Source organism: Sparus aurata, chromosome 4 (assembly GCF_900880675.1).
Source record: "Sparus aurata chromosome 4, fSpaAur1.1, whole genome shotgun sequence".
Classification (NCBI taxonomy): Eukaryota; Metazoa; Chordata; class Actinopteri; order Spariformes; family Sparidae; genus Sparus; species Sparus aurata.
This window is the reverse complement of record NC_044190.1, coordinates 5774135-5800199: the sequence shown is the minus strand read 5'-3', so window position 1 is coordinate 5800199 and position 26065 is coordinate 5774135. Positions and strand designations below refer to the sequence as shown.

The window sequence follows — 26065 nt, the reverse complement described above, 5'->3', positions numbered from 1 at the left end:
CATGGGCAGCCAATGATTCATTCTTTCCAAAATTGTTGAGTTTTCCTCCTGCATTTCAAGTCAAGTCTGTTGTTTATAGCCCAAAATCAGAAATCGCAAACTTGACATCAGCCATTGATTTTTTCAGTAAAATGCCTCAACAACTAGCAGGTGTGTGACCTAAATGCAGGACACGAGAAGTACAAACATTGGGACCAGTGCAGGACTGAACTGATGAGGGGAACGCAGAACTGAAAGAACAAACACAGAACGAATAAACAAAGACTAATTATCTAATGAAACATGAAACTTAGGAAAAAGACAAAGACAGGAAGAGTAAATCAAAACAAGACATAGGACAAACCCTGCAAAATAAAATGGAAACACTTAACCCTAACCATAAAACCATGACCTCAGTCATTTCTCACCAGTGTTAAATATGGATCGTGTTTTTGTTTCCTCATGATAAAGCTATTCCAACACTGGCTCAAGGGGTGTTCAGTTGGTTGCAATCTGCAACCTGACCGCTAGATGCCACTAAATCCAAACCGGACCATTAACCTTTGGTCATTTTATTTGTTCAGTATTGGTTTATGAGCAAACGCCAGCAGAGCTGATGAAATTTCCATCATCCTCAGCTGGTTCATTAGAAATGTGTGCATGCTAATATGCTCAGCAAAGATAGTAAATGTGTACCTCACAGAGCTGCTAGCATTGCTGCAGACTCTCAGGCTGCTTCTGCTATTCTCTTTTACTATGTTTAACTACTGTTAATACACCAGTTACTGATGGTTCAGAGAGGTTTTACTATTCAAAACACACAAAATGTCCCAATATCTGCCTATGACTATAATTAAATGTGGCATAAACAAACTGTGATGTGTTTACATGTATCTCTTATGAAGGTAAAGCAATACTGAATAGTTCTGTCAGGCTTTTTGAACAGGGACCTGCCCCCTTCAGAAGAAACTCTCTGTTTCTGCTATGTGAATCGCCTGGTTTCATCCCGCTGGATGTGCTTGAAACTAAAACCCAGATTTTCCAGTGAGAACATGTCTCATGGTAAATTCAGCTGACATACATTATTTCTCCTGAGAACCGGGTGTGTTTCTGCTGCCAGTCTCACTCTCACATCACAGTATTCTCCGCTTTACCATGTTCCGCTGTTGTTTGACGAGACATTGAAAATTGGGAAATTATCTGATAAAAAGAGGGAAATGGAAAAGTCTACTTGTGAGCAGACTATAACTGTCGGCACTCATGCGGTAAAGCAAACTACAAGTATCATATATCTAAAACTGCAGAAGAACGACACGTGAGGATATCTCCACTCTTTCCGCATCATTACTGTTTCAGCATCAGCCGTCAAAACATTTTAGCTTGTCTAGATATCAAAATGCAGCACCCCGTCAGAATAAATTTCAAGCCTGAGAAATTTTCATTTCATGTAGACTGAAGAAATGCAATTAGATAAACACCCCTGGCTAATCACATTGCTAAAATACACCCACGTCAGGGCAAAGTTAATATGAGAGACAAATTGAGATGATCAGCAAACAGATAAGGTGTTTGTTTGTGGAGTTCTGGAATATGTGACAAGGAAATGTGCAGTTTGAGTGCTGTAGATAATGTTGGGGAATTGCAGAGAGGGTTATTATAAACAATTTAAATTTTAATTGGGCATAAGATATTACAAATGGGCATGGGAGAATGAGGCTTCTGCAGGAGGAAGCAAGCTGAAATAATCAACCAATCCTGCAAATACATTTAAATAAAGCTGAACACATGATGTCAGACGGACACGGGGAAGAAACTGATGGTTACAGGAAACACATAAGTGCTCAGTGATTCACTATGTTAGTATTGAATGTTTAAGTAGGTTTATGTTTAAATAGTAAGTCACGTGTCACGTTCTGATGAACATCTGATCATTCAGATGTAAGCATATCAAAGGATTCTCTGCGCTACTGCTTTATCTTTAATGGTATTCAGCCAGACATCTTTTTAAAGAAATAATACCTGAACTATAATAATTTACTCCAACTCTTTCTTAGTAGAAAGTACTTTTCTGCCCTGTCATAGGAGAATAACCTGAAACTGCCGTCTGTCTCAACACACAGGTGAAAATGAGACAGACCGCTATGTGTCTCCTTCTCTGACAGAGGCTCAGAGGGATTTTACCTTCAGGTGGAAATTTAAATCTTGAAAGGATATAGATGTTAATAAACCATCAAACCAGATGGTCACATCTCTGCCCTTCTTTCAAACTATGAATTATTAACAACAGAACAAGAATTGCTGAATATTAGAATCTGAGTTAAGACGTTTTACCTGACTGTGTGATTTAAGTTTGATTTCAGCACCACTGTGTTTATATCACAGTGAAGCGGCATAATACTACATTCATAATGTAATGTTAATGTTTTCTTTATATGTGTACATACTGCTGATGATAGAGAACAACCAGCCACTTTAATCTTGGCTACTATGATAACCAACAAGTTATCTGAAGTAAATGATGGACCTGCTGTTGATTGGTATCCTCTGGGATCATTGTCTCACACGTTGGTCAGCCTCAGAATCAAACCACCACCGACCACTCTATTTCCAGTGTGCACGTGGCAGGCTTCAAAACAAGTTAGCCATGATGCATTACATGATACGTTTGGATTTGTTAAGCTGATGAACATGACACATATTTTGACTTGTGGTTGCGTAACTTACTAAGGTAACATACTTTAAGGCCACCGTCATTTGCAGTCTCCAGCAGCTGTCCACTTGCGTCCCCACAGCTGCAGTTCAGGCACTGTATAAGCCAACTTGAAGACAGTTGTCCATCTCCCGACATGTAGCGTCCTTTTTCGCGGCAGTCGTAGGTTCTTCTTGTCTCATCATTAAGCCTTCTCCTTTTTCCTTCGCAAAGTAGCTCTCCGAAGACGCTTGTTTTCCATTCTTTTTAGCAAGCTTGAGGGCTTATTTTTTGGGTATAACGTGACTCACACAGGTACATGTCAAGCACGCCAAGAGGAACAGACGGATGTTATTAAAAGAGAATCAGTTTTTCAAAATAAAAGAACTTACAGAGTGGGATCCTCAATATAATGGAAATAAAATAACGTATTTATTCTTTCTCTGCGGCCCGGTACCAAACGACCCACAGATCAGTACTTGTCCATGGCCCGGTGGTTCGGGACCACTGGTCTAACTGATGCCCCAGTCAGCAGGACTGCAGCCTGCCAAGGCTCTGATTAAGATGTGGGTTTAGGCACAAAACCAGTTGGTTTTGGTTGAGCTGCGGGTTGTTTAGATCGGGGGACGGAATGGTTACTGTTATGGTTCAGAAAAATCCTGGTCATGCTTAAACACACCTTTAACACTAGGAGATGTTTGATGTTGTGTTGACCTCAGTTCTTTGATGCTTTGATTGTAAAGTCCAGCCATGAACAGAACCTCCTCTGCATCATCATGATCACAAGAGGAAATGTGAACAGCTGACATTTTCAGATTCTTGCTGAGATCCGTATTTACCAGCTGGTTCTTTAAAGTGATCATAAACCACCACGGTCAGAACGTTTGGTCTCTTTCCAGTCATCAGTTAGATCCTAACTCGATGTGCTTGGTGTGTAAAGTGGCTTTTTGTGGTTTCTGATTGAAAATTGTGGTAAATGAGCTGAGGAGAATTTGGCACCATTGTCCTAGTTTGTCTGGTGCGTGAATGATAAAACAGCACAACTACTAGAAATCCAAAGACGGCTCTCTCTGTCCAACAAGTGCCACAGGTTAACGTTCGCATGTTGCATGAGCTCACACTGACAGTCTGGGGCTTCGACTGATGCTTGAACAATCCCAATGGATTTAGAGAGAGAGAACATTTACTGGCTGCGTTGGATGAAACGACTTCATCACTTGGTCTAAAAATAAATGAAGATTGTTAAATCTGGCTCCTTACATGTGCTGGGGTTAAAAACACTCTGAATACATTTTGCCAGATGTAAATTAGTGAAGGCAAATTTGTGCAGCTTAGTCCACCCAATCATTTCCAAAACAATTTTCTTTCAAGACTTAATTATGGTGGAAGAGAAAATCCATCACTGTGAATATAAAAAATGACAGTCATGTACAAACAACAAAGGAGCTGCGTTCACAGCTTCCATTATCTCATAACGTTTGTGGTTCAGCTTGAAAACCAGATAAGATAGAATATCTATATTTCAGGGGTCATTAACGTTCATATTCTCCATCACGTCCACATGCTGATATTTTAAAGGCAGATGACATTTCTTAAAGTCAAAATTAATATTTGCTGTTTTTGGATCATTAAATACATTTAATTGATTTGATTTGGGGATTGCATGTCTGCACCCAGTTTATTTTCACAAAGGCGTTGACACAGAGTCTTGTGGACATCAGATCAATCCAGAAAATCTATGTGAAAGTTTGATTGATATGCAAAACATTAAATGTCACATTTTATTGACCTTTTCATGGCTCTTCAGATATTTCTGGTTGGGGAACCTAATTAATGGAGCAACTTCGGATGGGAATCTGCCATAGCTACCCAGGCACAAGGACCCCTCAGGACCCTACGGAGAGGAGGAAGGAGAGGAGAAAACAGGGAGAGAGGGGAGGTGTGGGAGGAAGGGTTTCAGAACACAAGAATGAAAGAGAAGGAGAGGGTTAGGAGGGTATTTATAGATATAAAAGCCAGAAGAGGTGTGGTTGCGGTCTGGACCTGCTCCTGAAACTCTGCCTGACAGCTTCAATGCAGTCTCGGAATAATCAGAAACACAAGCTGGGACCACAACTTTGATGTCATGTACGCAGAAACATGGTGGACAAAAGGACATTTTATTGCACATATGTAATTTATAAAATGGTAATAAGTTGTAACTGTGTGTGAAGTGAACATTTTAAACACAGATTAAGTGATGTCTGTTCTCTGGTTTAGTAAAGTTGTGAGGAAGTCAGATGAGAGTCAGCAGACAGTCTCAGGTAACATTACAAGGCCATCCAGAGGACAGAGGATGCCCCGTCAGGAGGTCTCTGACTGCTGCTCGGTTGTTAACTAGAGATGCACCGATCAGGATTTTTGGGGCCGATCGCCGATCACCGATTACCGAAAGCAGTATCTGCCGATCCCGATATTGCCGATCACCGATCACAGCGTCAAATCCATAAATTCTTCTATAGTGTTGTCTTGTGTAACTTTAATATATTTAATTAATGATTCTTCTTACACAACATTGACATGTATAAAAATTAGGAGATGACAAAGTATCATGAATTGACCACCGTTTTATTGCAGGCTGAGGCAATGTGCAATATCTCACATTTTAGAGAGTCTCTTAGAGACAACTTGGACTCAGCTTACATAGAGTAACTGTAGCTTACTAGTGGGAATGCATGCTGTCAGGGTGGGAATTTTGTCATTTTAGGGGCAAGTCCATTTGGCCTGCACTTTTTTTTTCAGGGGCCAAGGCCACATGACAGGGCACAAAGGCAACTGGGTAAAATGTGTTGATTTACCTTTCAGACTGATACCATAACATCCTAATTTATAATAAGACATGGATTATGTATTAAAACATTTTTTTTATACCAAAATCAAGTTAAAGTTACATTAGAAAGTAGTTTTTGTTAAGTAGGGTTAGGGTGAGGTGATTTTTGTGACACCTCACTGAATATTAGTGTTATTGAATATTTCTCCCAATAGAAATTCCCCAAAATTATGGCAAAGCACATTTTTTCCAAACAAAAAATTGTAGAATAACCAGCAGGAGACCATTGATGTGTGGAGTGATTTTGGTGACACTTCACTCTGAATAATAGTGAAGTTATTGAATATATTTTGTAGTTTCTCTTTTCGGTGTTGCACTTTGTAGACGGTCCCTGCGCCCTCGTCTCACAGCTGGCTGACCATACAGACCAGAGTTAATGTCCAGCCGCTCGTTTTGATTAACATACGGTTGTGCTACGTTGTCTGCCTTACTACGGTAGAAAAGACCCGTCGTTTGTGTTTTAACAAGGTTTCACTTAAGAGTTATTGATCCGGGAAGTTCGAATCTGTGAATATATTTCCAACTTTACCGGACTAAATCCTACCACATAAGTCAGTTACGTATCATGTCAAAACCGGCTGCGCTCGCTTCGCACCTGTGCTGTAAGTTTCGTTCTTCTGTTTTGAGACGCTGCTGCTGTTTGAGAGGCTTTCACGTGAGATCATCGTGATGATGAGACTCCACCTGCGCGAACCGCGAACTCACTGAAGTTACTGTGAGTGACTACTGTGCACTCAGGTGGCTGTAATTCAGGGCAAGCTCTCTACGCTGACCGGGCCAGGGGCACAGAGGCCACTGTGGCCGTACGATGAGTTTTTTTTTCACGGGGCATCAAGGCCATGAAATTCCCTCCCTGCATGCAGTTAATGCACTGTCTTTATACTTAAACGTCATCTGATCGGCCTGATGTGATCTATTTTGAGAACTCCGATCAAAACCGATAGGGGCATTATCGGCCGATTGCGATCGGTTGCCGATTGATCGGTGCACCTCTATTGTTAACCTGATGGTTTATAAGTCAAGACGATCTGGAAGTCAGCAGAGAACACAGAATCAATCATCACACTGAGTTGTGTAATTCTTGGCAACTCTCAAATTGAAATGAATTTCCCTTACATTACACATAGAGAAACCAAGAGTAGTTAGAAACATCCGACATGATGACAGGTGAAGCATGTTAGTGTCTCCAGGAAAGTAACCCTAACCCAAAACTCTAAACAGCTGTCAACATGCTGTTTAACACTTTGAGCCATAAAATACAACTTATCTCCTTTATAGCATCCATGTAGTCCCACATCTCAGCATTGATGGTGTTATTGAGACAATATTACTGCAATACTGCAACACAGCTGGTGTCCAGATCATGTGGCCCCTCCTGTGGTTGCCAGTTTGTTCTAATGTAAGCTAACATCAGCTAGCAGACAATTTGCAACTTCCAAGACTTTTCGTAAGAAACACGGATACCAAGAGATACCAGCGGAGTTATAATATTAATCATTCATTTTGGCTGATTAACCTCAAAGTCACAAATTAGTCAAGACAGCTGATGAGCCGGAGAGAGACCAACTGTAGTTTGTGAAATATAACAGAAATGTAAGTTTGGTTTTAGACAATTACATCTAAAATTGTCGATATTTTTTTATACAATGTTTACTTTGAGAAACAATCTAATTGAAGCCTCTACTGAGTTCATGTATTCAAACTCCCGTCAGTCGCTCTGCTCACACGCCTCTCACTGCAGCAGATATCTGATGCACCGCTCGCTGCACTCAGCTCACCTCAAAGCTCTGCTGCTGCTGCTGTTTACACTGAATGTACCTTTCCCCCAAGGTTTCCAACTCTAGGTTCTGCAGGGATGTCATTATCTTTTTATCCCAAATTCCCACTCCCTGCTTGATGCTTGCTCGTGAGGCGTGATGAGGTCGAATACTAGTCGGCAAATATCAACGCTGTGCTAATCTCTATTTACATCATAATCCATTCCACTTGAGTTGGCTGACTAAACTACAGCGAAGGAACCTCCGAGGAAGGATGAAAACACAGAATCCGCTGTGATGTAAAAACAGAAGAAAAAGGACTGAAGGGATCAGAAGAGAAACACACCTGTTGTCGTCACTAGCTGCAGGCGAAAGCTTTTAAAAGTATTTCAGTTAAAGAAAATCAGAAAAGTTTCTCACTTTCACATCAGAACTTTTTGGTGCAGAGCAGACCACTGAAACACGACGATGTCTGTGTTCACATCCAGGTTTAATTAACAAGTAAAACCCTGAATTTGAACTGAAGTGCCCACTGAAGCTTTGAGACGATAAGCCGTGACCTTGTCTTATTGTCCAACATCTTGTTGAAAATCCCTCAATTTACTTCTACCTTGATTAAGGCTGCTCAAGTGTCGTCCCCCATCATTCTGCTCGTTCGCTGCTCTCCCCTGTTGATGGCATTGATTGTCTAGTCACATGGTCTGCCAAGTGTTAATCAGGAGCTGATTAGAAACAGAGGATGGAAATTGTAATTGATTTTCCTTTGCTAAGGACTGAGGTTAGCAACTTAAAGGGGAATACCGCACAGTTTGAATGATCAAGGTATGTTACTGCTGTGCCCCAGGACAGAACGACACGTCAGAGACAGAAGCCTTGAATTTTACACTCGGTTCCTCCATTCATCTCCAAGGAGTGCTGCCAGATTTCACAGCACACTTTACAAATTTAAGGTTTAGTTCTTGAGTTTATAGCTTTAGTGGAAGGTTGTTGGAGCTCACAAGTATTGATCGATCTGTCCTGAGGCACAGGAATAACATATGTGAATTCTTCAGAAGGGTGGAATTCACCTACAACTCCTTTTTTGAAATGCAGTGCAACATTTCCAATGATTCAAGCTCGAATCCTAAGCCAGAGGAAATAAAGTGCAGCAAGTCAGGATAGAGAATAGAATGTGTGAAGTCAAAATGGATGTCCTTGAAAAACCTTGACTCTAGTCCAAATAGGGTCAGGGTCCAGGGAATGTAACCTGGGCTCCCTCAGAGGAAGGATGAAATTAAAGTATTTGCAGGAAAGAGCCCCTGCCAATAAGCATGAGCACCCAACAGGTGAGGAAGGCAGTGAGGCATTCAGGGACACTCTGACACGACCTGCTGACCAAATTACACACAGCTGAAATGAAACATTAATTTTTAACTCCAACATTTAATACAACCTTGATTTGGGATGATCCTACAGCACACAGCCGCCAGCATCACAGTGCTGAATCCCAAACTTCAAGGCAGTCATTTAAGCTATGAATCAGTAATGTTGAAATCCTCTTTGTTCAGATCAGTAACTTTTATGACAGGATAATGGATGTCCACTGTTTGTAGAAAGCAAGTAAATTGAGCCATTTTTCTTCTCATTATTCTTTTTCCCTTGAAACCCTTTCTTGTGTTTCTTCCAAACACACTGTCCTTTCTCTGGGCCGTCACAGATCCAGTTCTCCTGGTCTTTACCAGCTATACTGTCAGAGCTCTCTACTGTCCAGGACTCAAATATAACCTTGTCATCTGACCCCCAGTGTGCTTTTACATAATCTGCCCTTCATCTCCTTCCAGCTCATCTTTTCCCCCTTTTTGAATTGACATATTCCTGCAGCCACTCTCTTCCCCACCTTCATCTCTCATCTCCTTTAAATCCAGATCTCCTCTCTCTTCCTCTCTTCTAAGCCCAGTCTCTGGAATCAAATGTTCATATATAACTTTTCTGCAAACCACAGAAACATTCAGATTTGTACATGTTACTGGCTATGTACCACATTTACACTACCAGTCAAAAGTTTGGACACACCTTCTCATTTAATGGTTTGTCTTTATTTTCATGACTATTTACATTGTAGATTCTCACTAAAGGCATCAAAACAATGAATGAACACATATGGAATTATATAGTAAACAAAAAAGTGTGAAATAACTCAAAACTTGTTTTATATTTTAGATTCTTCAAAATAGTCACCCTTTGCTTTGATTACTGCTTTGCACACTCTTGGCATTCTCTCGATGAGCTTCATGAGGTATTCACCTGAAATGGTTTTCCAACAGTCTTGAAGGAGTTCCCAGAGATGCAGAGCACTTCTTGGCCCTTTTGCCTTCACTCTGCGGTCTATCCAAGGGCATAAGTTTGCATAGGGATGAAAGGGACAAGTCACATACATTTTAATATAACTAAATGTTTTTTTACATAATGCATTGAATATAATATTTTTCGCAAACTCATTCGTAGTATTAAGCATATACAGAGAACTATTTTTCCGATGTGCCCTCTAATCGCAATCTTCAGTGTAACCTGCAAGGCAACACGTTTAGATATGCTGCGATTTGATTGGCTGAAGGGTTATCACATTCTCAGCACATGAAGATATCAAAACCCCTCACTTCACCTCTCGTGAAGAAGATGCGCTGTGTAGCAGAGTTGCAGCAAGGTAGCTCAACTGACAGTAAGATATCAGGCTGACTGTTGCAGACTGTGCTGATGTAAATACACCAGGAAATCACCAAGTAAATTCTCACATCAGTATTTCGTTTGGTCTCACATTTTTGCCCATGTTTCTGCTTTGTAGATAGAAAATACGACCAAAAAAGAAAAGAGACATCCAAAGCTATTTCACCACCCAGAGAGTAAGAAGTAGCCTAGCTGCTAGGCTGTTGTTAGTTAGCTAACTACCCACACAATGCAAGCGTCCTAGCCTAACATGAACACTCATTCTACTATGGGGAAGTGTTATTGAGGTGTTAGTGTAGTAGGCTTGTATTAAAGCTAACTGACAGTGGGTTCTGTAATGTTTGCCGGTCGATTTGAAGACAAGTGCATGTGGTTCCACACAAATACAAACATGCTAGCCTAACGTAATATCACCAGTCTTCTACTGTGTAAAACATAGCTGGTGTTAAGTATAAGTTTCCAGGGTAGTAATAAAGCTAACTGTGTCCCCTCTATTCTTTCAAACAATGTTAGTAATTACAGTGAGTAGTGAGTAGGAAAACTGGGGTAAGATGAGCCATTTTCATATTTAGGATCACTACATCAAGGCAATCATTGTTTTGTCACTAACTAATATATCTGCATATATTTCAGGATGTTGTGCATCCCTTCAAACAAACAGAATGAGTGTAAACATAACTTTTTCGACAATATAGCATGTCCAAAAAAAGTGGTCTTGTGGCACAACTTACCCCGTGTATGGGGTAAGTTGAGCATAGGAGCGGGGTATGTTGAGCCGTATCCCTACTCCCCATCACCCTCATCCCCACCTCCACCCCACTCCTCCCTCACCTTCTCCCTCCCTAAATAACAGTCACTTCTTCACATTCATGTGTATTTTTATTCATTATACACACTTCAACAGGTACAATAACCTTTTTCTTATTATTGCATATTACTGTTAAACAGCTGTTTTGTTGTTGCTCTTAACATGAGAATACCTTAAAGTGCGCTTGGGAAGAGAACATTAACAGCTGTGTTTTTGGAAAGAAAACACTAGAACTGAATTCTTGGTCCAGAATCATAGAGTAAGGTCAGTTATGGACTAGTAACATTTGAACAATCTGAACTGAAACTCTCATCCTCTCATCATCCTTTCTTCCTTCCTTCCTCTATCTATCCTCCCTTCTCCATCTTCGTTAAACTCCTCCCTCCATCCTCGATCCTTCCATCTCCCACCTCTGCTGAGTGGCTCAACTTACCCCTGGTCAAATGGCTCAACTTACCCCAGAGCTACCATTTTGACTTTATTAGTCCCCACAGCTAAAATGGTGCACTTTTATGCTAGGTTTATGACCTTATGTTGTAGCTCATAGATACCACAATTGATGTTTAAAACAAATTTAAAAGTATCTATTTGGTCTAAACACAATTCTCATGAAACTGACGATAGACTAAATTCACTTTCAAGAGTGAATAATGTTTTTTTTTGGAAATAAATGTAACCACTTTACCCATGTGGTTCTTACCTTCACAGACTCCATGAAATGATGCCTTCCTCCTAAATATTTGGTCACACGATCAATGTTTTTTACCATTTCCCAGCAACAAGGGGTGGCTCAACTTACCCCAGCCTCCCTAACTGGCCAGTAACTATCAATCTCTGCACACAGGGAAAACAGCAGCAGGAAGCTAGAGTTTCAGGTGAGGTGCTGAGGTGTTGTGAAATGTCAATTAGCAATTTTGTTTGGAATAAAGATGGTATGAGCATTGCAGTTCTTTGTTTCAGGATGTCTTGCAGTTATAACCCATGGATCTCATCATCATGCTAGTTATTTTGAAAATAAATGTTGGATTTGCATAATTAAAGATGTCAAGATGTTATTCTTCAAATGTAATCCAAATGTTCTTACTGTAATGGATAAAAACAAAGTCGTTCACGTCGCCCGGAATGGCGTTACCAGGGCCCCACCCTGGAGCCAGGCCTGGGGTTGGGGCTCGCAGGCGAGCACCTGGTGGCCGGGTCTTATGTCACTCAGCTGGCCTGGGGACGCCTTGGGATCCTGGGTGAGGGAAGTCTGGGCGTCCCTGCTCAGACAGCTGCCCGCGGGACCCGGCCATCCATTTTCTTCCGGATAAGTTGAAGAAAATGGATGGATGGATGTGTAATGGATATAAATATTACATTTTATTCATTGATGCATTATTTTAAAATACATTCAGGAAACTCAGAATCCAGTACAGATGTAGTGCAGGTTGAGGTAGCAGCAGCTGGGCCGTCAGGGCTTCAGGTGAGGTCTTAAAATGGTTCTGTGATGAGATATCAGAAAGTGAAGGATGATTGGGTTTTATTTTACCTTATATTAGCATTTTTTATCATTTATCATTTATTTTGAAATACATCCAGGATACTCAGATATCCAGTACTGATGTAGCGCAGGTTGGGGAAGCAACAGCTGTGAGGGTTGGAAAAAGGATAGGTTGCTGGGCAGTGTCCCTACCAAAGCTGAGACCAAACTTACGCCCTTGGGTCCATCTCGATTGGGTTAAGGTCTGGTGACTGTGGAGGCCATGTCATCTGGCGCAGCACTCCATCACTCTCCTTCTTGGTCGAATAGCCTTTACACAGCCTGGAGGTGTGTTTGGGGTCATTGTCCTGTTGAAAAATAAATGATGGTCCAACTAAACGCAAACCGGATGGGATGGCATGTCGCTGCAGGATGCTGTGGTAGCCATGCTGGTTCAGTGTGCCTTCATTGTTGAATAAATCCCCAACAGGGTCACCAGCAAAACACCCCCACACCATCACACCTCCTCCATGCTTCACAGTGGGAACCATGCATGTACAGACCATCTGTTCATCTTTTCTGCGTCGCACAAAGACACGGCGGGTCGAACCAAAGATCTCAAATTTGGACATTTCCACTGGTCTAATGTCCGTTCCTAGTGTTTCTTGGCCCAAACAAATCTCTTCTGCTTGTTGCTTTTTCTTAGTAGTGGTTTTTTAGCAGTTATTTGACCATAAAGACCTGATTTGCACAGTCTCCTCTGAACAATTGATGTAGAGATGTGTCTGCTACTAGAACTCTGTGTGGCATTCATCTGAGCTCTAATCTGAGGTGCTGTTAACTTGCAATTTCTGAGGCTGGTGACTCAGATGAACTTATCCTCAGCAGCAGAGGTGACTCTTGGTCTTCCTTTCCTGGGGCAGTCCTCATGTGAGCCAGTTTTATCGTAGCGCTTGATGGTTTTTGCGACTGCGCTTGGGGACACATTCAAAGTTTTTGCAATTTTCTGGACTGACTGACCTTCAGTTCTTAAAGTAATGATGGACTGTAGTTTCTCTTTACTTAGCTGATTGGCTTTTGCCATAATATGAATTCTAACAGTTGTCAAATAGGGCTGTCAGCTGTGTACCAACCTGACTTCTGCACAACACAAGTGATGGTCCCAACCCCATTAAGAAGGCAAGAAATTCCACAAATGAACCCTGACAAGCCACACCTATGAAGTGAAAACCATTTCAGGTGACTACATTCATGAAGCTTATTGAGAGAAGACCAAGGGTTTACAGCGCTGTCAACAAAGCAAAGGGTCGCTACTTTGAGGAATCTAAAATATGAAACATATTTAGAGTTATTTCACACTTTTTTGTGTACTACATAATTCCATATGTGTTCATTCATAGTTTTGATGCCTTCAGTGAGAATCTACAATGTAAATAGTCATGAAAATAAAGAAAAAACATTACATGAGAGGGTGTATCCAAACTTTTTACTGGTAGTGTACATGTCCACAAAACATGTCATAGCATGTTCACATACTCCCTGACTTTCATGTCTGGAGGTGGAGGAGTTACAAGAGACAGGACTGTCAAGCCAGAGGCCCCAGTAGTCTGTGTTTCAGCACAGAAGGGTGAAACCACTGGATATCTTTAAGGAGACCTAGGAACAAATTCCAGCCTACGTATGTGTAGACAAATCAGAACAGAAAATTTTACGTAAAGAAATACAAAGTGTTTACTTATAAATCATTAAATTATTGTCAGCATTAATTCATTCCTCTCCTCTCATCTCTCCTTACTCCTCTCTTCTCTCCTCTCCTCTCCTCTCCTCTCTTCTCTCTGCTTTCCTCTCTCCTCTCTCCGCCTCCTCGCCTCTCTCTACGTCTCTTATATCGCCTTGTATCCCTGCCATATAAATAATTGATAGCCCATCTTTGACTCGGCTGGTGTAGTTAAAGGGCGACCAAAGTCTCGAGGACAACATCAATACTGAGCTGAAAGTACAGCCGTGGTTTACGCACAGTCTGCTGGCTGCACTTTCACAGGAGACACTCTTTTCCTAATGACCTACTTAGAATTGAATAAAAAGTATTTTCTCTCTCTTTTTGTTTGCACTACTTCAGAAGACTTACAGCTTTATTCAGTCCACTCAAGTGGGACATGAGGGCTCCCTGCGCTAGATTCTTACATCAGTTTCAAGATATCTTGCATGTTGCCTTGTGCAGCAGTAGTGATGTCATACCGAAGGATAGTACGAGACTATTTAGAACTCAGATCAACTTGTATTGTTGCAAGAAATTACGTTCTCTGTCATTTGTCTTGTCATTCAGGATTCTCTTTCATCTCTCTCTCTTTGAGGCATCCGGATTATGATGTAATTATGTTTACAGGCCCTAATGCAACATCTAATCTAAGATGAAGAGCTGTGATCGGCAGAACCAAAACTGGATATTAGAAGACAAAACATGATCTTTACCTAACACACCGACAGTTGTTCTGCCTAAACCTGACTACACATCTACCACAGCGTTGGAACAACATCAAATTTAATAACATGTAATGAAGAAGTGTAAAGTTTTGACAGAAATGGAACATAGAAATGTAGATATGATATGTAAGAAATGTTCAAATTCACCATATGAAACAGAAAATGTAACATGTCTGTAGAGTAACATACAGTGTCAACATTTATTCTGCCGACTGCGCAGCTGGTTTCAGCAAATAAGCTCTAAAACATGGAAAGTTAAACATCAAGCAGATGAAATATTGAGCTGATCCCTCAGAAGCAAATCACAACGAGATGCATTGCTACAAACACATTGCCAGCAGTATGTCACACCTGGCGTGTGTTCCCGTCCAATCACATTTTTCTACTTGGTTATAGCAGTTGAAATTATTTCAGTGAGGGCACAGAGTTGCACTGCTTTTTCATTCATTATTATTCACTTTCAATCAAAATACTTTATTTGTCCCTGGGGGACAATTAAAGGCACGTGGAGTAGTTGTATACCGACAAACAAGTAAGCACGTTAAGTACAGGTTAAACAAATCAAATGCATGTTTTAGGTGTTTAGGTTTGTGAGCTTGTTGTGGTACAAGTTTTTCTGTCCTCTACCGACTCAAAAATCAGTCAATACTTGGGATGCGCCATGCTATCAGCGTGTCAGCATGACTGTATCGGCTGATAATAGCTCAAATGAAATATTGGCTTCGAAGCGACAATCTTATGAGATTATTTGTTAATTTCGCACCAGCAACAGAAACCCTTGACAAAGGAGTTTTTTTAATTTATTATTTATTTTATTATTTTGCCCAGTTGTATTGTAAAAGTATATCTGCAAACATTGACCATCAGGAAAAGAGTCAGCATGATAACAACAAGGTAACGAGGTTATTCATTTGTCATTAAACGACACTGGGCTTATTAACAAAATGAGAAGAGGAGGAGGACTATTTAACACAGTTAGCTTGACCGTTACTTCCTCTGCAAAGAAGATGGCCAGCCTCATGGTTGAGACCAAGCCCTCACACAGCACTCCAGGCCTTGAAGGCACTTTTTGTTGTGGCTGAGCTGTGTAATTACATAATCATGTGATGCACTGAGGACTTTTTTCCATAAGATAACATTGTGAAATACGCATCGTCAACAATGACTCGTCTACTGTCAGAATTTGAGCAATTCGGTCCAATAAAATATTGGGATTCTGTAAGAGCCACCCGGTTATATTTTCCTCATCCAAGTTAGCTTGGCGCTAAACCGGAAGTAAACCAACTTTATGAGTTATATTCATAAACATGTGTACCACCAATATATAATGAATGAAAGATGTTTTGGCAAAAAACGTGTTTCAGTGATGAAATGAGGAGCAACCAGCTGCTGTATCTGCGGCACTGCTGTTGCCATTAATTAATATATTAGGTAAAGACTTTCTTTTGTCTGCAGTGAGATGAAAAAAGTCGGTTCATATACGTATTGGTATCGGCATCAGCAGTCCAAAAATCTAATATTGTTCATCCGTAATTAATACAGCTTAAGGGTTGTTGAGCTTTAATGATAATTAGAATATGAGAGTAGCTGACACATTTATAAGGAACAACCACATTCTGGCGGTATGTTATTAAAGTCAGAGGTGAAACAACTGAGCAGCTTCCCTTTTGCTCCTTCAATCAGATAATTATTCCCATAAGAGGCAAACAGTAAAGTTCAGTTGTCTGATGAGGACATTAACCTGATCAATGATTCTCACTGATTGATAACTGACTATGTTTGTATTTTTTTCATAGTAAGTTTGTTTCTTTATATATTTTGTTGTTTCCCGTGGCAACAGCTACAGGCCAAGTCTTGACAAGGTTCAGGAGTTCATAAGCCTGCTGTTCTGAAAAGGCCCCATAAAGAAATTAAAAGGCAGGTTGACACAGATATGAACACCTGCCTGTCAACTGCATTGTCCATATTAAGATACTTCTCTGTTCTTTACTTGCTTTTATCTTTTAAAATATCTCCCCATTGACAACAAGGGTCATGTTGCCGCTCTGGGTTTTGATAAGCAGTCAGCACTCCCCCACAACATTGTGCCTGGCAGTTTTATTGAGCAAATTTTCGCAGTGTCATTGTTTTGAGTAAAAATATGAAAGTGTCGCCATGATCTGTTAAACATGCTCTGTTATTAAATTGCAGTCATAAGAATAAAAACAAAAGCATGAAACAAGGCTGTCTCCAGATGAGACGAGGGGGATAGATGTGTCACATCCTGAGGTGTTTCTGTAACAACCCTCAATGTCTCTGCACAGAAACTTGTTGTGTTTCATCTGCTTTATTTGTTGGCTAAAATATGAGCCCAATTATTTTTTAATATTTGAGTAAATGCAATGAAATATTACATTTACTTTTTGATTTCCTCATTATACAGCACAGGGTTCCATAACAAAACTAAAGTTAGTGAACACCTTCATGCTACATTAATTATAGAACATAAACAGTTATCAATATACAAATATGAATAAACCTGTAGGGAATGTAAACAGCGGCAACAAGATGGTGATGATGACGTGGTCAGAATCTCCATATCAAAAGTTGAACATTTAGGAAACTTTGCCTGTGAGTATCGATGTTATAAACACTGACTCCACCTCTCCTCGTCCAACTTCAGTCCTGTTGAGTGCAACAGCTTGATCCAAGATGTTGTGTTGGAGACAGGTCTCTGTTCACAACAGTCTCTGATTTCACATTGATTTGCGAGTCTGTGTCCCATTTTCTCCATTTTCTTTTCCTGCTACTGGACATTAGCCACGACCAGCCTTAAACCAGGCTGGCCTAGCATGGCTCTTTATTCGGACTCTCTACCTCCCTGGGGCGGTCCAGGTCAGGCTGAAGGATTGCTCAAGATGGCACATTCTCTGAGAGCCCACCCAGGGATGTTGTTTGGTCCAGCTGCCTTGCAAGGGTTGATGTTCCTCAGGACTGAAAAGATTTAAATGTAGCATTATTTACAGGAGCTACAGCCGCTGCATCTTCATGCGCTGCTGTTGCCATAGCAGTATTATGTTCCCTGCTGAGTTTTCTTGTAAACATGTAAAAATAAGATATTAGGACATTCTGACCAAAAGGTGTGCTGTGTGTCCCTGAGACCCGTCAACATGCTTAATGAAACAGACGAAGCCTGTTCTTACCACAGTTCAAACAATATTTTGAACAAATAACTTAATGTTGTGCTCACACTTAAAGCTGTTGCTAAAATAGAACAATGACTTACGACCACTGTATAATATAATCTATATGTCATCCTCCAAGGCCACCTGGCACATTGAGAGGAGAGTTTGAGAGCCAGCGAGCTGCTGGCAGTGCCCGCCCTGCTGCATACATTATGTTTTCTGTTATTTCTCATTCATCCCTCATTTTTTATATACTCTCGTGTTGTTTCAGACACTTCACCTCCTGCCCTTCAGTGTTTCCCTCCTGTGAGAGTTGCTAACCCCTCCATGATTAGTTGAACCTGTTCCTCATTATCCTGTCCTCCCCGGTGTATTCAGTGTGTGTTCCCTTCTCTCAATGCCAGTTCGTCTTTGTACCTAGTGTCAAGCATCCAGCCTCATTTCACTTTTTAGTTTTCCTGTTTCAGTATTTTTGATCTCTGCTAGTTTACCTTGTCCTTGCCTTTGTCTTCTCCCTGTTTTGCCTTCTCTTTTGTCTGACTGACTGCTGGTGAACTTTCTACTTTTCTGTTTGCAGGTAAAGACTGTTTCTCATCATTATTCTGTCTCTGAGTCATCCACTTGTGTCGTTTTGCCCATTGTGTCATCCAGAAGTTACACATGGCCTATTTCTTGACTAAACTTTTTTCAGAAACTAATTTGGTGGATTGTTCAGGAGATATCCAGAATATCTGTTGTGTTTCCAAACTCGAAATTGAAAGCAAAGATCAGTAACAGCCCAGCAATGGTGTGTTGCTCAACTTGACAACTTGATTAGACTCTGCCATACCTTTAACCCCTTCCATTTTCAACATAATGTCAAGGATCACGTCAAAATAAACGCAGCAACCCGTACTGAACATTTCATTGTTGTTTGGCAAGAAGAAGGAAGGCCGTATCGTTTGAGTGTTTGAACAATGTATTTGGTGTCTGCTGCACCTCACAGGCTAAAAGGCTGCAGTGTAGGAGAGAGCAAGGTCAGCAGAGATCGATGCCACTGATGTCTGATGGGATTGACCGACCGAGAGTGTAAACAAGGCTGAGTTAGTGTGTGTGTGTGTGTGTGTGTGTGTGTGTGTGTGTGTGTGTGTGTGCTGTTTGTGTACGTCGCCCCGGCTCTCAGATTGTATTGTTGGTTTTTAAATGAATGTATTTTAGATGAAACAACACAACGCCTCGGTGTGTTTAAGCTTGTTTGTCTGTGACTGTGTTCACATGTACAGTTTGTTCTCTTGATTCAAAGCTCCATGGAAAGCTGATTTTGTTAAATGTTTTTATCTTGTTTGTTTAGGTTCGCGTTGCTGAACTGGAGCTTATAGACTGAACCCACATGGATCTGCATGTCACTTGTTTACTTTATTGAATAGCGGCTCGGTAACCTGCCATGTCCTGCAGTGTGTTGGCTCAGTCAATGCAAATCCAATTCAGCCCCTTTAAGTTCTACAAAGTGGACTTGTTTCCATTGTGTTGCCTGCAGTTTATTAGTCCCCAATATTATGTGAGGACACTTGAGGAAATATAAGTATGAGCATGAGTATAGACTGCAGTGCCTCTCAGGCTATTTAGCTGAGCCACGGTCAGGTATCAGCCTCCACTTTGTTCTGCCTACAAAACCCAGTTGTGCAGGGACTCTTTTGCTTTAAACAGGAACTTTGCCAATTTTATTGCTTTGTAGCGCTACAACTTTGGTTGTATGCAAATGAACTATGGTAAACTTCTCTCCATTTTGTCCGCACCTAGAGCTCCCCACCCTTTTGCATCAAAATTCAGTTTTCGGGCTGCTGCATCAACTACAGTTTGTACATCTGCATTTTTGTCTGTGTGTATCCATGGACATAAAGAGATCATTGGGTCAAGAGAGCGAGCAGCAATCTATCTCCTGGATCAAGTGAGGCGGCGTCCCACCAAACTCTGATTAAAGTGTGTTAACTCAGCTTTGCTTTTTTATAGTTTTTTCCTTTTACTAGGACAACTTGTCTTTTCAGTATATTCAGCGTGAGATGACAAAACACAAACTTTGCATTCCATAGATTTGAAAAGTGAAGCTGGAATAACAGTCTTTAAACAGAGGCGGTGGCCTATGACATCACTTATCACCCACCAACAATGCTGTCCTAAGTTCCCTCCCCAGACAGCTGAACACCCATTCACACCTGGACCCACATGGCACCAACAACCCCCATGAACACAGACGACTCTGAAACTCAGAGCTCACACATGTCCCTAATAAGTCTGTAACGACAGTCTTACAAAAAGGTGAATGTTTAGTGATGGTTGTTTTTAGCCAATCTGCAGTTTAGTTTGTGTAAGAATCAGTTATGGAAGCACACACAGTTCTAACATACAGCAGAAATGGTTGCCATCTCTTTTAAAAGTGACCCTTCAGCCTGCTGGACATGTCCATGTCCTCTGGGACTACTCCAAAATCTGAACTCCAATGGGAAAGGGTCATTTTGACTCCAAAGAGATGGCCAAGGATTGGTCCAAAAGTATGAATGAGGGATCCTCGTGCAGCAGATGTGAGACAGTTATAACATCTGTTGCATAAGTGAGTATAAGTACATCTTACAATTCAAGACTGATTGATGAAAGTGGTGTGAGACCATGTTGACTGGTGGTCTCACATGAGAACATCATTTATCATTTCACAACATTGCCCACAACACATTAGTAGATGTTGAGTATATTTGTTCTGTACAGGTGAAAATTGTCAACTCACAGTTGACCTGGAGTCATTTATCTGATTTTTAACCCTGTGGGGAATCACACAATGATTCCCGCCTTTCTGTGCCTTCTGCTATCAGATAAAAGGAAAAAATGACTTCTTCAACTCGCATTGCCATTTTCTTAGACATAACTGAGAATCCATGTACTTTGTTGCCTCTTGAGTTCAAATGACATTTTAAACGGAAATGAGCTGCTGCCAGAAAATAAAGACAACGTAGCTCATTCAAACTTCCACAGGTAAAAATGACACTTGCTAAATTATCACATTTTCCTCTCTGATAGAACCATTTTTCCTGTTCCGCGTTTCAGATTGATCACTACGCCCAGAGGGATCTGAAGAAGGGTCTCCAGCTCTTTGGCACAGAGGGCAACGTGGGTCTGACCAATGCCTGGATGATCGTACAAACTGATGTAAGTGGTGAGATGTCTGTTTTTCACTGAGTCACAGTCTGTTGAGGTTGATGCTTAAAACATTCTGTTGTCAGCCCATTCAATATTAACTTCAGTGCCATTTTCCGAGTCACGTCATGCAAAATACCTTGTCACAAGCTGTGATACATGAAGTCATTTGCATTATTCAGTGTGACTGTGCTTACTTTAGCTATTGGCAAGGTTTCCAAATGTGTACCACTCTGATAGCACTGAATGAATGGGGAGTAGTAAAGTGTTGAAGGGATGTTTGATTTTACATTTTCCATTTTGCCTAAAAATTTGAATAAAACAGGACAATCATTTTTGTAGTTAATGGGATCTGGACATTTACAAGCAGGCTGGTAAAGACACAGCCCATTTAACAAGTGGCATCAGAAAAAATGTGTGAAAAGCTTTACCGACTAGAACACAAACACTGGAGGCTTTCTAAATGCTTGGGTGAAGTCCAGTCCACGCAATGAATGCAGACAACATAGACTCTCTGAGGTCATCTTTGTCTCCAGCGTTCTCACTTTGAAGAGCCTTTTCCGTTGTGTTATTTAAATATATTTTCTTAAATTCCACTGCAAAGAAAACACAATGTGAGAAAGAGAGATTTGGAATCAATGATTGCAGACGATGGATGCTGCTGCTGGTGAATGCCTTTGGAAAACATAGAATGATAAATCAGAGACTTCAGGGCTCTCTGGACCTTCTTTGCATCACGGATCCGGAGTTATGGCTTGTAGTTTTTTTCCATTAGCAAATGTGGGGTAAATACAGAATGTTCTGCGTCTGTGTACAGGCATGTGTCTCCTGTCTGGAAGGCAAACTGTTTTAGTATGAGTGCGCATGGTGACTGCAAAAGGCATAAATGATGACAGAGGAATGTATTGATATGCAAATAATTTATGCAAATGTGTGCGTGTCTCTGCATGTGTGGGTGTTAATGTGCAGAGGTTTTCTTTTACTCCTGCATACAGGATGATAGCTTGAGCTGCTTGGATGAGCCGTTTGAAGTGTGCGAGCATGAATGTGCACTTCTTTCCCTGTAAGATCCGCTCTGCAGTGCGGATGCATGGGGCTCCGTGGAGTCTGGCTGAGAGAAGGACCATTAAAAGACAGCTCTCATTCTGTCATCGCTCTCCCTCCAGAGCCTCCTTCGTACATGCTGAGTCACTGAATAGATTATAAAGCAGATGTCCCTGGAGCAAAGTTCACCCTGAATATTATTAGCGTCCACTTATGAAACAGAGAAGCATCTTCATACATGAGAAGAAGTAGTAAAAACAAACTGCCAAATGCCAGTACGTTAAATCAGAGCAGGTCACCTGCCTCACTGATTCTAAACGTTCAAGGTGACAGCATTTTAATATAATGGCTTTGTGCATTTTGTATCCTTTGAATTGTTCCTGAATGTTTAAACTATGCTTCCGATTCTTTCTGGATATGTGAATTCTGCAGCAGCTCACAATAAATTGAAAACCTGATCCATTGTTTACGCCAGAGAGGGAGTTCTAAATTAACACACAATTCCCGATTCAGTGCACGGAGTAGTGTCGGGGGCGGCAGTAATATTCCTGTGTGGAATTAAAGTCCACCGAATGAACAAAACATCAGGGGTGCTTTATCTTATCATGAAGTGCGCTGATGAATTGAATTATGGTGAAAGCCACGATCTTTTATTGAAAATCTATACCAGCCAGAAAAGGAGGAAGATGTAGATAAAAAGAAGCAGGCAGTGTTTTAAGACTTTGAGACAAATGAGATGAGGATTGTACAAAACGCGGCTGCAGCTCGATATCAGGGAGATGAAGTGTGTTCTACATCCAGCATATGTGATTTGTTTGTCCAGTAAATCTTACTCCTGCCAGCTAAATACATCGAGCAGAGGATGTTTAATGTTGATACCATGCATACAAATTTCAGTGTGATGACAATAAAAAGCCACGTCTCCTCATTCACTGTCTTTCTCTGGTGCAGTTTCGCTGCTGCGGAGTCACCAACCACACAGACTGGTTCGAGGTTTATAATGCGAGCCGTGTGCCTGACTCCTGCTGCCTGGAGTACAGCGACAACTGTGGCCTGGACAACCCGGGAACGTGGTGGACAGCGGTAGGTGCTCAAAAAGCTGCCACTACTGTTCTTCTTATTTTTTTTTTTTCCTTTCTTCATTTGACAGTTGTGTTATTTATGGAGGATTATAAATCACTGTTTGATACACCAGTTTTTCCTGAAGAGAGTGAAATCGTTAACAGCAGCAGCAGCAGCTGAGTGCCTCAGAACTGTACTTGATAACTCTGAGGTAATTGGTTTCCTGCCTTTTTTAAGTAAAGTCAACTGTTAAGATTTACAGTGTTAAAAATATTAGGGCTGCACGATATATATATTGGACCAAGGCGAAATTGCTTGCATGGACTACACAGTCAGATACAGTAGGAGGTGGTATGCACTTAGTAGACCAAACAAAGAAGAAGAAGAAACCTGTCTTTGCTCTTACCGCAGTGTGCATAAGCTACCGGTAATGGGCTTCATTTAGAAATACAAAAAAAATCCTAATAAGTATTCCACCATGTTTTTAGTCAAACACGGAAGGAGCAGAAAAACAAAGTCAAACATTTGACATATAATATTTGACACACATACCTGACTGTACAGGGGAACTTAGTCCCAGCATCATCTCAATAACAAATTTAAACAGAGAAGAGAAGTCAGTGTTGATCAGATTTCATTCAGAAGCACATGTGCTGTCAAATGTTAGGGTAATTCTTAATGTTAGTCCAAATCATAATCAGGATATAAAGACTCATTCTAACTGCTTTTCTTTCCATATTTAGAAAAGGGACCATTCAGCTTTTGAAAAACAACTTGGCTCACAAATTTACCAATTTAGCAAAGCCTAAAAACTAAGCCTGCTGTTCTCTTGACTGTTTTTGAACATTAATATCATGGCAAAGAAACAGCAGGAGACCATGATATCTTTCCTCATTAATAGTTCATTAAAGTGAATGAATATATCTGCTGAGAAGGCTGCTGCTGCTGCTGCTGCTGCTTATGTGTATGTGATGTATAATAAGTGTCATATATCCTTTGTGTTTTTCAGCAGCTACACTGTACAGAGACTTGTTTTCTGTTCAGATTGTGAAATAATCTTAAGAAAGCAACCATGCAAACCACTGAGGCTGTCTCATCACATCTCTGAGACCACTAATGGCCCACACAGGCCGACAGTCTGCCTCTGTGAACCAGCTGTAAAAAGGCTTGGCATTTGTGTTTCAAGCCGTAATGGTCACGTGGAAAAAACAGAGCGGTTGCATCCTGCTTAAATGTGAGTGGAGTGTCGAGGACACATTGGTTAACAGATAACAACACAGGCTACATCATTTGGAGGTTTATCTTGATGAATATGTAACACTGGGCGCTGATACTACTACGACAGAATGCAAATAGATCTGTACATGATTTAGCAAGTGTGGAAGTTTTTGCTGCAGAGCTAATTGACTGTGCTGGGATAATACGTAGGGACAGCTGTTATTAATTACACATTCATTCAGAAGTAAAAATGAGTCCACCTACTCGTGACCTCTTCATCACCCTCGGTAAAGTCTTCTGCACTGAATTATTGTTCTACAGTATCATTTACATTTCTGCACCGAAGCAAACAGTGTCTCACAGGCAGCCGACCGCCTCCTCTCTCCACACTCGTGCTATTAACGTGTCATTAGTGAAATTGGTCCCAGCATTCTTTCAGCCATTAAATGAAGCTAGAGCTGGAAAACTCTGATTGAAGTGCAAAAGTTCTGTCCTTAATTTAAAAATGCAGTCCTGAAAAACCACATAGTCAACTTCCTTTTCTCATATTTGTCCTGGAGAAAACAGATTTCACTGAGCTGCTGTCTTCTCTGCTTCAGAGGTTTCTGCATTGGACAGAATCAGCCGTCTTGACTAATGATCTCCTCTTGGCAGCTGATGCATCAAATTGTGCCTTCCTCGAGCTTTCATATCAGACTTTGACACACTAGACCACAAAGTTCTAATGTTAGAACACTTGAGTAGGTGTCTCTCTGTCAGCTTTTGACTGGTTTAATCAGTTTTGTCCTGAAGTTTTCAGTCTGAATTGGAAATGTGTTTCCAGTCAGCTGTTTCCTGTGTGACCCCTCCTAGCTCAGCTCCAGGTCCTGCTGACTTCACAGTTTATGCTCCAGGTCGACTCAAGTCCAGTGTTGCTTTGCTTATTTGGGATCTTTAGTCTGTTGCATAGATTATTTGTCAAAACCATCATTAATAAATGGTATATTTATTATTTATTTGATTTATTTATTTCACCGTTAACAATGAAATGTTTGATAGACCAGGTATTCAGCCTTTGTGAAGGTTTATCAGTTTATCAACTTTATAACTGGCAATCCAAATAATATTTATAGATTAATTATTACGATCAGTTGCAATAAAAATGCTTTGTGAATGTTTTAAAAGCATTTGATTGTTTGTTAACAGTGAAATTACTATAAACTAAAGTTGTATTATTGATAAATGTACCATTTAGTAATGATATTATATAGTAGTATGTTATACACTGAGGAGTGAGGGAACTGCATCTCTGTTGAATTCCGCTCCTACATTATCCTTAACATTTCCAACAATGTTACATTCAGAGAAATCAGTAACTGTATGTGGTGCATTTCATTGAGTACTGCATACTGTGCATTTAAAGTTGTTCATCGGGCCACCTGCAGAGTTTCAGTCTCATATCGAGCCTCTGTTTTAGCTCAGTGCTTCACTTTGTCCACCAGTCAGTTTGTCTGTCTGCTGTTTGGTGCTGGACAGGAAGTGAACTGTGGGTGGATCAGGTACTTCTGCCTTCTGCAGGTGGAAACAAGGTTGATGAGAGTGGTGAGTGAAGCCAGACAGTAAACCTGCAGGCTGTCCAACTGCAACAATGAGCTTTGTCTCATGTGAAGGAAAGCTAGAGCTGA

At 40.8% G+C, this 26065-nt stretch overlaps 1 protein-coding gene across 4 annotated transcripts in view; it reads left to right on the top strand.

Annotated features, from left to right (window-relative positions):
• The window catches only part of tspan4a (tetraspanin 4a), a 190329-nt gene that overhangs the window by 145777 nt on the left and 18487 nt on the right, over positions 1-26065 (top strand). For all 4 annotated transcript variants that reach the window (XM_030414830.1, XM_030414829.1, XM_030414831.1 and 1 more), the window contains 2 exons: positions 20988-21089; positions 23073-23204. In XM_030414830.1, the coding sequence (XP_030270690.1) occupies positions 20988-21089; positions 23073-23204 (234 nt within the window). The remainder of the gene's footprint in view (positions 1-20987; positions 21090-23072; positions 23205-26065) is intronic.